This window comes from Pithys albifrons, chromosome 5 (genome assembly GCF_047495875.1).
Source record: "Pithys albifrons albifrons isolate INPA30051 chromosome 5, PitAlb_v1, whole genome shotgun sequence".
In the NCBI taxonomy this organism is placed as follows: Eukaryota; Metazoa; Chordata; class Aves; order Passeriformes; family Thamnophilidae; genus Pithys; species Pithys albifrons.
Genome location: NC_092462.1, coordinates 58123267 through 58140014, shown reverse-complemented (window position 1 = coordinate 58140014; position 16748 = coordinate 58123267). Strand labels below are relative to the sequence as shown.

Sequence of the window (16748 nt, the reverse complement as noted above, 5' to 3'; positions counted from 1 at the left end):
AAGTGAGTAAAAATTAACTTGGAACTCAAAATGCTCTCACACAAGTCAGCTTGTACAGTGACACTGAACCTGAAGACTCTGATTTTGCATACTGGTCATATTCTTACAAGGTTATTCCATGACCACCCCCCCAAGACACCTGCGCTATTGCTCTCCCAGGGTACTGCAACAGAATTGAGTTTTCACTGATATTTGCTGATGACCTTTGCAAATAAGCATCTGTTATCTGTGATTTCATAACCTTCTGAAATACAAATGAATAAAACAAATTAAAAAAAATAGGAGTCAGGTAATTATAAGGGCAAAATAGATTATTATCCAAAAACATTACTGAGTAAGCTAAAACTCTGCGCAACTGCATTAAAGTAAGCCACAGATACCTAAAAACATAACTAACCTATGCAGCAAGTATAAGACAATGATTTGGAGAAAACAAGCTGCCTGCATACTAACAATTCCCTTTAAAATGTAGCCTCTACATTTCAAGAAAATTCTAAGCCTTATGCAACTGAGCTATTTGCACTGTTTGTTTGAGAGACCAAGTATCTTCTTTAGTAACTGAAACTCCTAAGTTTCAGATGTTATTTAAATAATAATATTAAAAAGCCTAAACAAATAACTCCAACTTTGGGCTGCTGGGGAAAATACTATTTATTATACATTTAAATACAAATTTGAAATGTGATGTGGACACATCTGCAGGGTTACAGGTAAAAAACAAAATTGTACAAAGCTGTGTTCTGCAACTCTCAAGACTGATGCTTCAAAAAATTTTTCACAAAGTACCAAGAGTTCATCCTTCTAAGAACAGGAAAGATAATAACACATACAATCTTTGCTGGCAGATTATCTTTGTTCCCTCCCTGCATAAAGTACCTAGAGTTTGTAAACAGTCTCTAAAAGTGTTAATCGCTTTAAGGAATGTGTAATCACAGTTTATATAGACTTGTCCCACAAGGAATTACAATGCTACACAGTAGTTTCATGTTTCCATAATCCAGTTCTAATATTACCAGTACTGTCTGCAGTGAGCAAGGGTCCATCCTGTCCACTGCTTTTAGGTGGTCCATTCTGAATAGCTAAATTTAAGCCGTAAGATTTTTGTTGGTTTTCGAGTTCAGCTGCTATTGGTTTCCTTAGAATATCTTTTTTGTTGTTGGTAGCTATTGTTTTTTCAGTATTTCTGCTACTTTTTGGAAGCGTACTGCAAGCATCACTGCTGTCTTGTTGTGACTGGTTATACTGGCGTTCTCTGTATGCCAAATAGGCCCTTCGGCTCCTTGAGTGCCCTTCGCTGTTGCTTTGTCGAGTTTTAGGTAAGCCATTTTGCACACTTCCTTCCACACTCGTGGGAACGTCATACGCGTATTCCCTCAGTACGGCAAGTCTGCTGGCACGGTGCCCCTTGCTTCTGTTCTTATGATGCCGGCTGGGGTGTCCGTTTGTCCGAAACTGCACCTCTAAGGGAGCTACGTGCATTTTGATATCATTATCTACCGAATGTTCAGTGAGACTGTTATCAAGCTGTGGACCCGTGTTCAGTGGCAGAGAAGTAGGGTGGCACTGAGCTGCTGCAGCTTGTAAGTTAGTTAGTTTACAACCTTGAGACGAGTTTTTCAGGCTTGAGGCACTTTTATTTGTGCATGAAGATTCTGCACTACTGTTGGTACATTTTGGGGCCTCTCCGTTGGTTCCATTAGAACTGGAGGGCTGCACATTTACCTGCACTGAATATGTACTCCTTCCTGGGCAGCAAGTTGTTATCCAAGCATGCCTGACATCTTCCCTGTTAATGCAATGGTGCACCATAAGAAAGGCACTGAAGCATAAACATGTTGCCCCAAAAAAACAGCTGAAGATCAGGTCCATGGGATAATACAGGGAAACAGACAGAGCTCCAAAGATCCACAGTGTGACATACAAAACTAAAGTGAGGCCCACTCCCAGAAGCTGTGCTTGAAAACTGTGCTCATTCTCCAAAGCAGACGTGGAAACCAGTGACACTGACAACGAATCTTGATGAGCCAGTTCCCCGTGTTCATTGGTGGCCAGACGCTGTTGTTCCTCAATGGGCTCCTTAAGTTCATATTTGCGTTCAGGGTGACGTTTTAGTTGTATAAATATGCTGAGAAAATACATACAGTTTATGAAAATGATAAAGCTAGCTGGTCCATAAAACGCTCCTAAGCTAGGTTCCCAAGTCATCCAGCAACTGCAAAAGAAACAGAAGAATTAAAATTAACATCTTCTCACAAAATTCACTTATCTTTTATCAGTTCATAGAAATGGTCTTGGCTGTGCCACATTTTCTGGAAGAATCAGAATTAATTGCAGCAAGTATTTAGAGAAAAGCAAACTTACAAAACCTTACAACAGAGCTCTCAGTTATGTGGTACTTACTAAGGAGCATTAGGTCTGCTGCCGTAATTTCGTATGTTTGCTGCAGCTGTTATTCCACAAACTATGATAGGAATTCCTCCACCAATAAGGTAGAACCTAAAAAATAAATTCAGTATATCAGTGTCTGCTTAATAGTAATTGACTTAGTCACCATGAAGGAAATGAGAGCTTTCCAAGATTTTGGAAATATGCAAGTTATTTATGAACGTAAATAAGATGAATAAGGTTTGGGCTTTGGCATTCTCAGTTGTTTTTAAAGTCTTCCTCACTACGATTTTTCTCCTGTTTCAAGCTGCCTCTCTCTCACAGCTATTCACTCCCACCTCCCACTTGCAGACACTGAACCAAGGTATACAGCATTAGAAGGGAAAAACAAAAGCCATAGTCAGAAGTTGTAAACTGCTGGAACAGAATACAGAGAGTTAAAAGAAAAAGTTGTATTCTCCTGGTCCAGAGATGAACTTTCCTAATACTGTATATACTGTTAAGGAGATCAGTCATAAGAATTCATGTTACTTGGAATTTTTTTTGGATGGAGGAGTTTGGCAGATGGCAGGTGTTGTTTTTTTGGTTTTTCTTTTTTTTTAATTATTTTTAATGGACTCTAATTTTAGAGTTCATACCTCCTGCTTCCCTGTGGTGGTATTAATGAAAGCTGTATATCTTCATAAGGACAAAGAGCATATGTTGTTGGAGTATCTTACTTTCCATTCCAATTTCTATGAATTCACATTGAATTCATTAGTGGCAGATAAGTAATTACTGACAATCATTCCAATTAACAGCACTCAGTCCTGGAGCTTACATCAAATCAGTCCACATTCAGATTAGAATCCACAAGTGAAAACTGCTACTGTGATATACAGGTGACCAGTTGTTTTATCAACAGGAGGCACCTATTCTGATGGTCCTGGACGTTTCCACTGCATTTCCAATAACTAACATGAAATTACTCCTATCTCACTTGACACACAAAACAACAGTGTGAAATAAACTAAGACTTCCTGGTAAGTTGAGATACACTGAGGATATTATATAGTTGCTGAATCCTACAAAGACCAGATTCTGCCATTGGTTTATTCTGTATTTTGATGCAGCAATCAGAAGCTGGCCAGATGGAGCAGAACTTTGTGGCAATATGAGTAACACACAACAGGTAATTTTATTTTGAACATACATTTAAAAGACAACTGAAAAAACCCACATCTTTCTGTGTCACTTCCATGCAAAAACATCACATATCTATGTGACCAAGGAAATTCTTGATCTGCAAGAAGGTAGGCACTAAGAAAGTCCAAAAAATCTAAAGCATGTTTGTTCTGTTCTAATACTCCAGAGTTCCTGCCATTGTCCCACATGAAGTGTTCAGATCTGAAATCGCATGTTTATGTCTATGCAGAACTGAGTCTGTGAGGCGCATAATTTTACTGCAGCATTTTCCAAAGCAAGAACCTCTGAACAAGTAATAAGAGCTGGGAGGAAAAAAAAAAAGGAACAACAGATGTTAAAAAAGGCTACTCAATATCCTGCTGGAAGGCACAGCTGGTGGTGAGCATGGTCTCCTATAGTGAATATAACAGACTTACTTGTTCTTAAAAGAAAGATAATAAAAGTTATGGGAGCAAATACAGAAACTAAGTGGTATAAATAGTAACCTAACTTATCAATTGAATACTTCTGTATACTTGTATGTAGTATTGCAAATTTTACTTGGAACAAAATCAGAAAAGCATTTCTGTTTTTCTGCAGTCTTCATACTTTAAAAATCAAGCACTTTCAATATTTGCCTATAATCAAAGGTAATCAACTTCTGCCACCTTGTGGAGAATTTCAGCGTAGCAGTTCTTAATTAATCCAGGAGCTCAGGAGTCAACAAGAACAAAATATGTTAGTATTTTCTATGAAAAACATTTCACATAGGGTGAATTTCATGGGATAATTAGTTTTTCTCATCTCTAGGACTTCAGAAACAAAATTTTTAAGAGCAATGCTTCATAAAGAACACTATTTTCATTTGCTAATGAGTGACACTCGTCCAATTTTCAAATTTTTGAGTTATTTGTAAATAATTTTTTGAAAACATATTAAACTTTGTTTACTTAAATTGCAGTGTTTTTAAATTGCATGATAACACAGTTCTCTAAACATTGTTCCTTCTATCATAATTTAAACCGTTGGTACCTAAAATCTTAAACTACCAGTGGTGATGCTGAAACACTACCAACTTCTTAATTTACAAATCACTAACACAGCTTTGCATCTGTAATACACTAAGACCAACAGTCCTGCTCATTCTCCTGAACATAATGCTGATGAACAGAAAAATCTGGAAAGAACTTTACAGAACTGGAAATAACAAAACAGTAATGATCTGTTACATTTTCTGGTCAGAATATAAACATAGCAATCTGGGAAATAATGACTCACAAAACCAAAGAGGCTCACCTCAGCATTGGTCTGGGCGGAGGAGGTGGCTCATCAGGATCTTGACACCTTTTTGCTTTTTTGGTAACCTGCTTGTAAATATTACGAGATGTCACTCCCAGCCACAGTACTGTTGCAAGAGTGGAATAATGGAGAATTATCCCAACCTTAAAACAAGAACAACAACAAAAAAAGAATTAACTCCCAAATATTTCCTTTCTACTAAGTTAATATATTAAATACACTACTCACTATAAAGCTGAAATTTTCAAAATCTCAACTCAAGAGAACAAAAACCTTCTCTTATTTTGCATGATTGTTTATATGATTCTAAGTGTCAAAGCATTGCAGTTGTCATAAAAAAAGTGATACACGTTTTGGAAATCCATTTTCGAATTAATTGAATCTGAAATGGCTACATAGCTACAGCTGCCTCTAGGGGAAGGAAAACTTGTTAATGGAGAAAAACTTTACTGGTCAACATTTTTAAGATTACATACCAATCATACACTTTAGGAAACTGCATTTTACAAGAGACTTAACTTTAAAGTGTCTTCTGTTATAGGTATTATTCAAATTGAAACAAGTAAGGGAACAGCAATAACGGTAAGTATGTAGCAGGTGGCAAAATACAGACAGGTAACACTCATCAGCAACCTTAATACAAAGCAAAAGTAGAGAAGGCATGTATTTAACCAGCACAAACATTAATATAAAGTCTGCTTAACAGCAGAATCTGGTTGTCCTGTATTGTCTTACTTATAGGGCAATGCTGCCATGACAGTACATGCACATGGAAGAGGTTAACAATTTAATTAAAAAAAAAAAAGAGTCTTAATAAAGCTAGTGACATTTGTGTATAGAAAGCATGCAGGCCTGAAGCATTTCTCACTCTCCCCCCTTCAGTTATACTGAGCAGATGGAAGTAAGCATTTTAATGCCTGTAAAAAATTCAGATTTCACATGATCTGTAAAGGCCACATACAGGCTTATAAAATAATTTCATAATAAGTAAGCCTCAAAAACAAGAATAACAGATTAAAACCTATTTTTTGTGATAACTTTGGGGAAAATAATTTCTGCTGCACTACTGAAACACTTTTCCAGTTTTCAAGTAATGAACTAGTTTTATCTTCGTATCTTGAAAATACAAGAGAATCTCTAATTCTGTTATGAAGACAGACACAGTTGGGGTTGCTCAGCCTGGAGAACAGAAGGCTCTGGGAAGACCTTATAGCACCTTCCAGAACTTGTTTACAAGGGCATAGTGGGGAGATAGTCCTGATAACCTCTTGATGAGTTAAGGGAAATGCCTCAGCCCCCTGGAGGGGTGCTCCTAGAACCACTGTCAGAGGACAGAGACATCCCAGCGGCTTTCCAAAAGTACTAAAGCCAGACTGGTAAAATTAACAAAGGGTGGAGTGTTGTGAAGATGACATGGTCCTCCTGTGCAGTACCTTCTAATACACAGAGCCCTTCAGGCCTATGCCATCTACCACCCCAAAACCAATTATTGACTAAAGCCACCCAAACCACCTAGGAGAAAAAAGAAGGTATAAAAGCAATTGGGCATGAGCAAAAATGGGTGAGAAATGCCATCATCTCTCTGGGAGTAGCTGAGAGCAGCTGCCCTGTCTCCTCCCACCTCTCCAGACAGTGTAGGGGTGAGAAAAGCATATACTCTTTATATTTTATTTTCCATATCTTCTATTTTACTCTCTTACAATGCTTATTACTTTATACATTCTATCATATTTTATACTATGCCTGTTATATCTTACCTTATATTCTTATAATACGGTTTCACTTTTACCTCAGAACTACTCTGATGCTAATTTCACTGGGATATATCTTTACTCTAAAGGCACCTTATTTACTACCTGTGTTTTACTACTTTAATATTAATAATTATGACTTGCCTTACACCTCATAACTTACTAGGTATGTATCTTACTTTATACTGGTTGGTGTGTTCCTTTAAGGTGTGTAGCTCCCTTTATGTTTAACATGTGTGTTAATGGGAAACAGCTATATTCTTTCTTTTGTGTTACAGAGAAGGTGGTGTGCAGGTCATTTTGTTGCTCTGTGTTACCCAAGTGGCATCTAGATTTGTGGTTTAGGTTGTTGTGTTTCTGGTTAGTAGTTTTCTGTTGTTAGTTAAATCTATTGTTGGGGGTGGCACACTTAACTTTAGTGTGCTTGTCTCTGTAGAATGTTTTCTGCTGGCTTCTCTTGGGGTTTTTGGTCATCAATAAAATATAATCATGCAGCTAAACGTTATTACCGGCAATGCAAATCCCACAATAACTGTCACATACTTGTATTAAGGAAAGTTATTTCAGGTGGGACAAAAATTCTTGCTGTTAAGTGTGGTCCTCATAGCAGTGTGTCAAAGACCTTTCCAGCCTGTGTGCTGCCCACTGTAGGCCTGCAGTGTTGGGTTCCTAAGACTTTGATGTTCTGGCAGGCTTATAGCTAATACCTTCATAGAGAAAGTTCTCCCTGGCTATTAAGTGTGGTCTCATAGCAGAGGTCAAAGACCCTTCCAACCTGTGTGCTGCCCAGTATTGGGAGGTAGTGCTGGGTTCTTGACTTTGATTTTCTGGAGATGCTTATAGCTAGAATTCTCCCTGACTAAAATGGAGTCCTCACAGGAAGGTCAAAAAAATCTTTCCAGCCTGGGTTCTGTCCACTGTTCGACAGGTAGTGTTGGGTTCATAAAGCGTTTTGATTGTTCTGAGGATACCTATAGCTAATAACTTTATTTTAATACACGTGGGACAAAAATTCTTTGCCTTTCTGCCCCTCCTTTTCACATGACAGGCATGTAGTGATAGGACAAGGGGTAATGGCTTTAAACTAAATGACAGTAGATTTAGATTAGATAGAAGCAGTAATGAGGGTGGCAAGACACAAGCACAGATTGCCCAGGGAGGTGGGAGATGCCCCATCTCTGGAAACATTCAAAGTCAGGTCAGATGGGGCTCTGACCAACCTGATTTAGTTGAAGATGTCCCTCTTCATTGCAGAGGCATTGGACTAAATTACCTTTAAGGTCCCTTCCAACCAAAAACACTGTATTATTGTAAAACCAAAACATTAGGGTTTTTGTCTAAATTTTACATTCTGATGAATACTTATATAGCACTGAAGTTCTGTAGAAGGCAAGAGGGGCAAATATATATAGGAGTACAAAACTGGTAAGTAATGTTTTTGAACGTTTGCATGTTTACTTACTGCTTGGCAAATGCTGGCATTCCTGGTCTGAGTTACGCCTCCAATAAACATCACACATGTCAGGAAAATATGAAAGCTCAGGTTAACTAGCATATGCCAGCTTTTTACACTGATCCTGATCACACTGTTAAAAGAAACAAATTAGACAATATAAAACACAGCTACATTACTGTTTTCAGAAACCAACAAGATACACACGATAAATGACATATAATTACTGTTAATGATTGTTTGACTACCACATACATTGTAATCAAATCTAATCTCTGGTCTTTATCACAAGAAATTAAAAGACCCTCCTATTAACCAGCTTTATACATCTATTTGGGGCCTGACTTAAAAATGTTAGGCTTTCAAGCTTTCCCATCAACAGAAATGTAAAAGGCTGAACAGTTCGTTAAATTCTACCATCATTCTTGAACGGTCTCTTCTTTCATCATGAAGCAAAAGTGAAGAATTAAAGGAGAGACATGGTTATGAGAACTGAATTATCAAACTCAAGAAAGATGAAATAGCTATTTGCTTAACTGTTAGTTTTCATCAACCATTTTTATAGGGAAAAAAATCACCAAATGCATATCATGCTCCAATAAAAAAAATAGTCAGTCCCAGGCATGATAAAACTAAATTTTTTAGTCTAGTAATTTTGATTCATACCTGTGATGATATATGTAACTGACCATGACCATCAACAGGCACATTAGCAAAACCATGGCAGTGGCATAAATTACTGGATGCAAAAGATCAGCTGGCTGTGTATATAATTCAGCTCCTGTCAAGTCCTGACAAAAAAAACCAAAAATAACATTAGTCCACAGTATGTTTCTATTTTTTGAGACTGGAAGAATGACAAAGGAAACACAAATTAAGAAGTACCAGGAACCTTCTAGATAAAATGTTTTCCTTCCCTTCCCACTCTCCCTAAACCAACTCTCCCTAAACCAACTCTCCAATTATTTCTTTTGATGCTCCTGGGTTTCTTCTGCAATTACCTGCTATTCTGGCTGACCATTATAAATACAGCCACCAATCTTACAGAATTAAACTTCATATGTGCTTCAAGTTACATAAATGTCAGCAGCTTATATGTATGGCCAAACTTCGCGAACGAAGATTTGGGAAGGGCTGTCCCCACGTGGGTGTGCCCTTCCAGCCTGCGCAGTGGATTTTAGGTGAGGCTCAGCATGCGCAGAACTGGCCCCACTTTTTAAGTCCTGAGATTCATCTGCCACGGCCGAGCGAGCTTGGACAGTGCCAGTGAAGCCCTCAGGACTAGAACCTACAGCACCCGGCATTTCCCAGTAGGTCTCCCATCCAAGTACTAATCCAGGGCTGACCCTGCTTAGCTTCTGAGATCTGATGGGATCAGATGTCAGGGAGGCATTTAACTGCCCGGTCAGCAGCTTATTACACCATTTTCTTCATCTTAAAATATCTCTGTGTGCAGCATATAGAACAACTGTATATTTCAGTTATGATTGTCTTCTTCAACAACCCAAAGAACATTACAGAGCATGTCTAGACTGGGGGGACCGATCAACAGACTAGAGGATCATCAGAAGGATGTTGGTGAGCCAGAGAAATGGGTTGATAAAACATCATGAAATTTAGCAAAGGAAAACATTAAAAGATCTGCATCTGGGATGGAATAACCCCATGCACACAAAATACAGGCTGGGCACAACACTGATTAGAAAACAACCCAAGAACCACTTGAGGTACTGGTAGAAAAAAGCTGCCCCCAAGTCAGGCTACAGGTGACACTGCTAAGACCACACTTGTGTGAGCACAAACACTGCAATGAGGGTGAGCTGATCACTCCCTTCTGTTCAGCACTGAGACAACACCTGGCAGAATTTGAAGCTCCCCAGCACAAGAAAGGGACTAACATGCTGGATGGAGCAAGTCTAATAAATCCCTGGGATGATTAGCAGGCTGAAGCACACAATGTGTGAGGCTGAAGATGTCTTCAGTTTTTAAGAATAAAAGGAAGAGAGGAGAAATCTCATTATTATATTGAACTACCTACTGGGATGGTATAAAGACAACTGAGTCAAACCCTTCTTGGAGGTGAACCATGAAATGATGAGAGGAAACAGACATTACCAGTAAGATGGAAAATTATGATTAGATACAGGAAAAACATTCTCAAGTGGTCACATACTGCCCAGAAAGCATTGTGCCCTTGGAGATGCTCTAGGTCGTATTCAGTCAAGCTTTGAGTATCTGACTTTGAAGGCAGTCAAAATTTCATCAGGTAACTGGACCACGTGGCACCAGATGTTCCTACCAGACTGTTATTCTATGATTACTGTTTAACCAGAATAGATAGCTGATTACTCAAAGAATTCAACAGCTCCATAGCATAAGTCTTCTGAATCCACTCAGTATGACATTTTCATTTACTGAAAAGAAGAAATAATTGTTTGGAAGCAGTTACAAATTACTGGAGTTCCGGGGTGGACACACACAGGCATGACATGATGACTCAAAAAACCCCCCAAAACTTTAGTCCCTTCCAGCACAAAATAAAGTAAATTTTCTTAACTATGATTAGTGGAAAAACCTATTAGAAACATTTTTCAGAATGGACAGGATACAGAAAATTCTCTCACCTACAATTCTGAGTTAGTCACTCTTAAAGTTCTAGAGTTGGCAAAGTTCAAAAGTGTGCTGGGGGAAAGAACAAACTTGGAATTCAGAAAGAACAGTAAAAAAATTATGAGGAAGTTTCAGTTTATTTTGAGAAAAATCAGTGATATACAATCTAGTTTTAAGCTTAAAACAGGTAATCTGATTTCACAGACAGAAAAAGAGTTTTTGAATTGAAGTTTACAATTAAATTAGAGTCAGCAGTCTCTTCACCATTCCTTAAATTGTTCTTTCATCAGAATACAAATATGTTATTCCTAACTAACTCAACACCCTCATTTCAAACTAATTTAATCAGATTGTCAGTTTAATTCTCATGTGTTTGGTTTTCTTTGGCATCTGGAAAAAGGTTCTAAGATACTATGCCTCAGGCAGCCAGTGTCATCTGATTTCAACACTACCCGTGGCCTGGTTGACATCCAGCTGGAGATCCCTGGGAACTCACTGCTGTTACAAGCATGATCAAATGTTTTGTCACACCTGGCCCATGACTACCTGGAAACTAGAACTGGTTCAGACAATTCTGGTTGCTGCTTCCCGACTGGTATCAGAAAATATGATGCCATGCACATACTGGTGCAAATTTCAAGAACAAGAGCTAACAAAACCACGAGATCTACAATAATCTTCTAAAACATCTGAGAAAAACTCAGTATGACTCGCTGAGCTAGCAAAGGCCTTGACCCAATACCCACTAAATCAGTGGGATTCTTACCGATTTCACGAACATTTTCCATCAGATTTACTAAGGAGTGAGGGGAGCTAATAACATTATTTCTGAGCTAAACTGATCCTAAATTCAGTAAAAAGACATGACAGTAAATTAACAGTAGAAAAGACATTAAGAACACTAGGGGGTTTATGTCAATTAGCAGAACTCTTGTTTCTTCTCAGCCACCACTGCTGTTTTAACTTTGCTAAAAACCCATAATGAGTTTTCAGGTGAAGCTCCTGCTTCTCCCTTCTATTATTAAACAGTGGTAAAGATAATTTCCAAATAAATACAAAGTTTTACAACTATATCTGCCTAAAGTACTAGATTAGAAAACCAGGCACTCAGTGATGGGTTTCCTTATGAGAGGACTTTATATTACATTTTGAAATGCATGAAGACAGTACATTACAACATGCTTTCTTCTACACATGCATGTACTAAAGTAAAGTAGCTTAAAATAGGGTGAAATAACTCTGGTTAAGTTATTCGCCATCCAGACAGGATGATGGACTACCGTGTTCAGATTCCTCCTGCCACTGCTGTACATGTATTTGATGTTAATGACAACTGCAGAGTTAAAAAGCAAATTTCTAAAACTGAACCCAAAAGAACTGCCTATGAGCCCGAGACCAGAACCCTGAGTTTATAAATGAAATAGGTTATTATGGCTTTTTTGGTTAATATATGGATAGGCGCTAGGAAAAACTTTTTCAACAGCCACTTAGTCATCCAGATCTTCTGCAGTCTATTAACTGTGTGCAAGGAACATCTATCAGCTGAATACGACTCTGTGCCCTCCACCCACCACTGCTCCTCCATCCTCTGCATTTTGGGAAACAGCTAAACATTTAACCAATAGCAGTTTCAAGCAATACACAATGAGAGCTACTAGCAGAAAGGGAAGAAAGCTGCCCCGTTCTCTAACTTTATTGATTTCTGATTGTTAATGGTTGTCTCTATAATTTACAAGAAGATATTTATATAATCTTACCATGTAGTTTAGGAAGTCTTTACAGAAGGAGATTGAACATGCTTTTCATTTTTTCTCCTCCAGGTGACAGAAATGTGACCAATCTAAAGCATAAGCTCTCTTTACATGCATGCTACACACACAAATCAAGTTTAATTCCATTTTAAAGAATGTGGCTATATTTTAGGAAAGGATTATATATTTTAAAAATATCAAAAAAGGGAACTATAGTATTTTAACAGTTTAAAGTAATTCAAAACAGTATATCCTCAGAGCTGAAGTGAAAAATTGCTCTCTTTCAGCTCTTTTTAAAACCTTCAGTTTCACTTATGTTCAGTTTTTTGATAGCCTACCATTTAATTCTTTTTAGAGGCAGATTTTTGAAATTTCGAGTTTTTAAAGAAAAACAGCAACTTCTCATCCACTGATCAACTTTCTTCTACATATGATTACATAAAAATATGTACTTCATTCCATACTGAGTACATTAACTACAATAAAACTCGTATAAAATTTAAACTGAACAGTATTTCCTAAGTTTACTATTTTGCTCAGCTTCCTACCAGCCTACCACTTTTATGCATTGCATTCCTATCAATTAGTATCTGTGGTGGTTACTGACAAACAGGGTAGCAGTCACCAACCGTAAAAAGAGAAGCTGCCCAGGACAAGTTATGAAATCAAGAGCTCTGGGAAGAGATAAAGAAGAAATGCATCTTCACAACTGAGGAGCAATAAAGAAGATGTCTTGCTCCTTTTTCTACAACTATATTTTAGAACTGGTTAACCATTTTACTGATATCAATATGCTAAGACTAGAGTTCAGATACTCATTTTAACCAATATTTCAAAAATATTTTTGATAGTTACTACGTGTTTTGCTTTTCCATTTCAACCAATGTCTTCGAGTAACAGACCTACATATTCATGAATGAGCAATGAAATAGCTCTTCAGTTATAGATCACAGGAAAAAAAATACCTGGGAAAACACTCCTGTCAACACACAAAGTCAACAAATCTAATCTAATGCAGAGAAGATAGTTTAAAATGAAGGTAACAGTTTAAGAAAACCTGTCATTATTAGATTAAAGTTCATAAAACCCATTTGATTAAAGAGCTCATTAAAATTTCTTCCTATAATATAGTACTTTGCATATGAAAATGCTTTTGCATCTAACATATTCAATAATTAATTCTACTTTGACAGATTTCCAATTAAGCCTCATCTTACCTCAACATTTACATAAACACAAGCAAAACATAAAAGATTTATTTATTATGGCTAGTTTTATGTGAAATGGAATGTGGAAATGCTTGTTCTGTTTAACACAAGAAAAAATAAGCAGAATTGTATCTTGAAATATGTTTTAAGTTCCAGAAAGAAATGCAATTCTAAGTGTCATACCATCAAGACAGCATAGTTGCTGAGGGAGTAGCACTGAATGGTAGTAATATTTTCATCAGACAGAAGGATGCGACAACCATCAGATTTCCATCCCCCCTGTCCGTTCAGTAGATCGAAGTCCCACTGAGCTGCAACCGCATCTGCTCCATGTGCAATGCGCCGCAGTGTCACATTTATAGGGACGTTGTGACTGGCCAGGTTTAAACCATCTGTTACAAAGGAAATGTATTTGCACATCAGGTTCTCAAGAAGGAACACGTTAGCTGCTAAAATCTTTTGTTACATAAACACTAGTCAAAACAAGGAGGAAGTCAAAAATATTTCTTAAAAGTAATCATAAAGACAAACCTATCTTGGTAAGAATAACTGGAGTTACAACTGTGCGACGTTTCCCATCATCAGCCAGATTTGTTGAATTTCCTGTTGCTGGAAAAAGCTTTCCGTTGCGAAATGCAATAAGCTGAAGCTTGTAGACAGATTCATCTGCTGGTCTGATTTCTCTTTTTTGTTTTTGTGTGAAAAGGGAAGCTGGCAACTGGATAGAAGCCTCTACAATTGTGTTCTAGAAATAAACACATTTTTAAAGTTCTAAAGAGAAAATGAAATTCTTTACAGAGATTAAATTAGCAACTCCTTTAACTGAACAGTGTTAGAGATGAATGCGTTTAGCCAACTGTGTGTTGTGACAAACCTATTTGACAGTGTTTCCAAGTAATCCAGAATAAAATAGCTTAATCAAGTTATTAAAGTCTTAAAAATATTTAAAAAGAAGAAAAAAAAACTTAAGATTCTGCAGTTAGCTTACTTTTTAGAGAGAGTAAAGTTGAAGTTGGTTTTGATAAGCATGGGAAGATTAGACTATTGGCACCTAGAAGCAGCAACCAAGACAAGCACACAGACAGAAATGCTGCAATTCTGCAATAGTACTATTCAAAATGAAATGCCATATACAAACAGGGGATTTTTTAACTCCTTATATAAATAATACTTGGGCAGAGAAGCATGCACATAATTTCATACAATTATGTAAGTGTAATTTCTAATGTACATCCTGCAGTGACATTCAAGTAAATTAAGTGAGAAAAGCTAACTGGTAAGTTGGGGAATGTAACTGGGGAAGTGTTTCCCTTTTATACACATCAACATATAGATATATAGAGATATATACATATGTGTACATGTATGCATAAATGCACATACAGAAAAACAAAACTGACCTTTCAGGACTGTTTTCTATTTCATGCTTAATTACAGTATCACTCTGAGCACAGTATTTCAGATATTTAAGGAGACTGGCAATATCTGATTTAATATGTAATGAAGGTGAAAATACAGGAAAATAAAGATGTATCATTATGAACTAGGGAGCATTTCAGTTTCCATATTTACAGAATCTCTGACATGATCTTTCAATTTAAGAACTTCCAATACAGAAAACCACAGCTAATTATTAAAAGTTGTGTCCACTGAAAAAAGACCTATTTTATAATCAAATTTTAGTATTCTTTGCCCCTTTAGTTCCTGTTACAGTTACTCTGGATTACATAAAAATGTTAATTTAACATTAAAATTAATAAGTTTGCTTTCTAAATGATTTATAGCGAGGATCTTATTAGAAAGTCTGTAAGGAAACAGAATATCCAACCTTTAATGCCAGACTTGACAGTGTATTTGAAACATTGCACTTAAAGCTTAATTGTTTATCTAGATTTCCATCAGGATCTCTTCTCCCGTAATCACTGAGTCCCGAACGGTCTGACGTAGCCACTTTCTGAAATACGGTGCATGTCATCCCAGTGAAGCCAGCAGCCTTTATTACATAGGCCTCAAGAGCAATATTTGGAGAATACTGTGACAACAAAAATCAAACATGAAATAATTTCACACACTACAGAAAGGATAGTAAGAAATCTTAAAGGAATTCTCTGCCTTCACACAAAAAAACATCCAGAAAGACCATTTCTGTTTATCTGGCAGGGATAAATCTCTCCAGAATATTGCACTTCTCTCTACAGAAACAGGAGACATTTCAGAAAATGCCAGCATTAAGAAAAATAAAAGGCTATTCTAACTGAAGATCCAACAAACTATCTTCTAAACAAATAAATTCATACTCACAGTAGAATACACTTGAGCACCATTTGCAAGACGATACATAGCAATTTTCTGCAGACACTGTACAATTCTGGTGCAAGCCTTGGCTTCCCTCTGTGCCATCCACAGAACACGTTCATCAGCTAACATAATATTACTTGCTATGTCCACCATCACATCACCGAGCTAACACAGAAGAGAAATAAGACTCTTTTATAGCTTTGAAATCGTTCACCAAGTGGGATCGTTATCAGAAAATACAATGCGAGTTGTCAGCACAAAAAGCAAAAGGAAACTGGTTGCTCCTGTTTCAGTCACCTCTTGTCATGATGAGATATTGAAATACTTGGACTCAGACATTTACCTCCATTGAAGAAAAATTTTATGCCAATGTACTTTGTTTATATTTTACTTAGAAAAAAAATCCACGATATAGATATTTCATTAAAAGTAAAGAGTGCAATACTCCACATTCTGCTATACTAATTGTTTATAAAGGTCTATTTACAACCAACTTTAAACCTAAAATAAACTATAATAATAAAAATAGAAATTGTATGTAGGATGGAAGATAATAAGAGTAATACAGGCAAAATTCAGCATGCAACCTTTCTGCTTCACTTCCTTTCAGCATGTCTAAATTTTTTTGTATTGCTTTCTTCCTTGCCTTTTATTTTACATGACCTGTTTTAGGTCACAGGTATATATGAGACAAACAGCAAACACTTTTAAGTACCAGAGCTGCTTTCAAACCACAAATTACAAAGTTTTATGTTCACAATCCCCACTCTCTATGACAAACAAGTACAAACTATAAAGGGAAGTCATTTATTTAGGCCACAACTTTGCC

At 37.0% G+C, this 16748-nt stretch overlaps 1 protein-coding gene across 1 annotated transcript in view; it reads right to left on the bottom strand.

Moving 5' to 3' along the window:
- Positions 1–638: 638 nt before the first annotated feature.
- ADGRA3 (adhesion G protein-coupled receptor A3) overlaps positions 639–16748 on the bottom strand; it is a 54505-nt gene continuing 38395 nt past the window's right edge. The window contains exons 11-19 of the mRNA XM_071556702.1: positions 15923–16084; positions 15450–15653; positions 14153–14366; positions 13805–14013; positions 8719–8843; positions 8062–8185; positions 4846–4991; positions 2401–2496; positions 639–2212 (exon numbers count right to left, since the gene is read on the bottom strand). Coding sequence (XP_071412803.1) covers positions 970–2212; positions 2401–2496; positions 4846–4991; positions 8062–8185; positions 8719–8843; positions 13805–14013; positions 14153–14366; positions 15450–15653; positions 15923–16084 — 2523 coding nt within the window. The 3' untranslated portion in view covers positions 639–969. The remainder of the gene's footprint in view (positions 2213–2400; positions 2497–4845; positions 4992–8061; positions 8186–8718; positions 8844–13804; positions 14014–14152; positions 14367–15449; positions 15654–15922; positions 16085–16748) is intronic.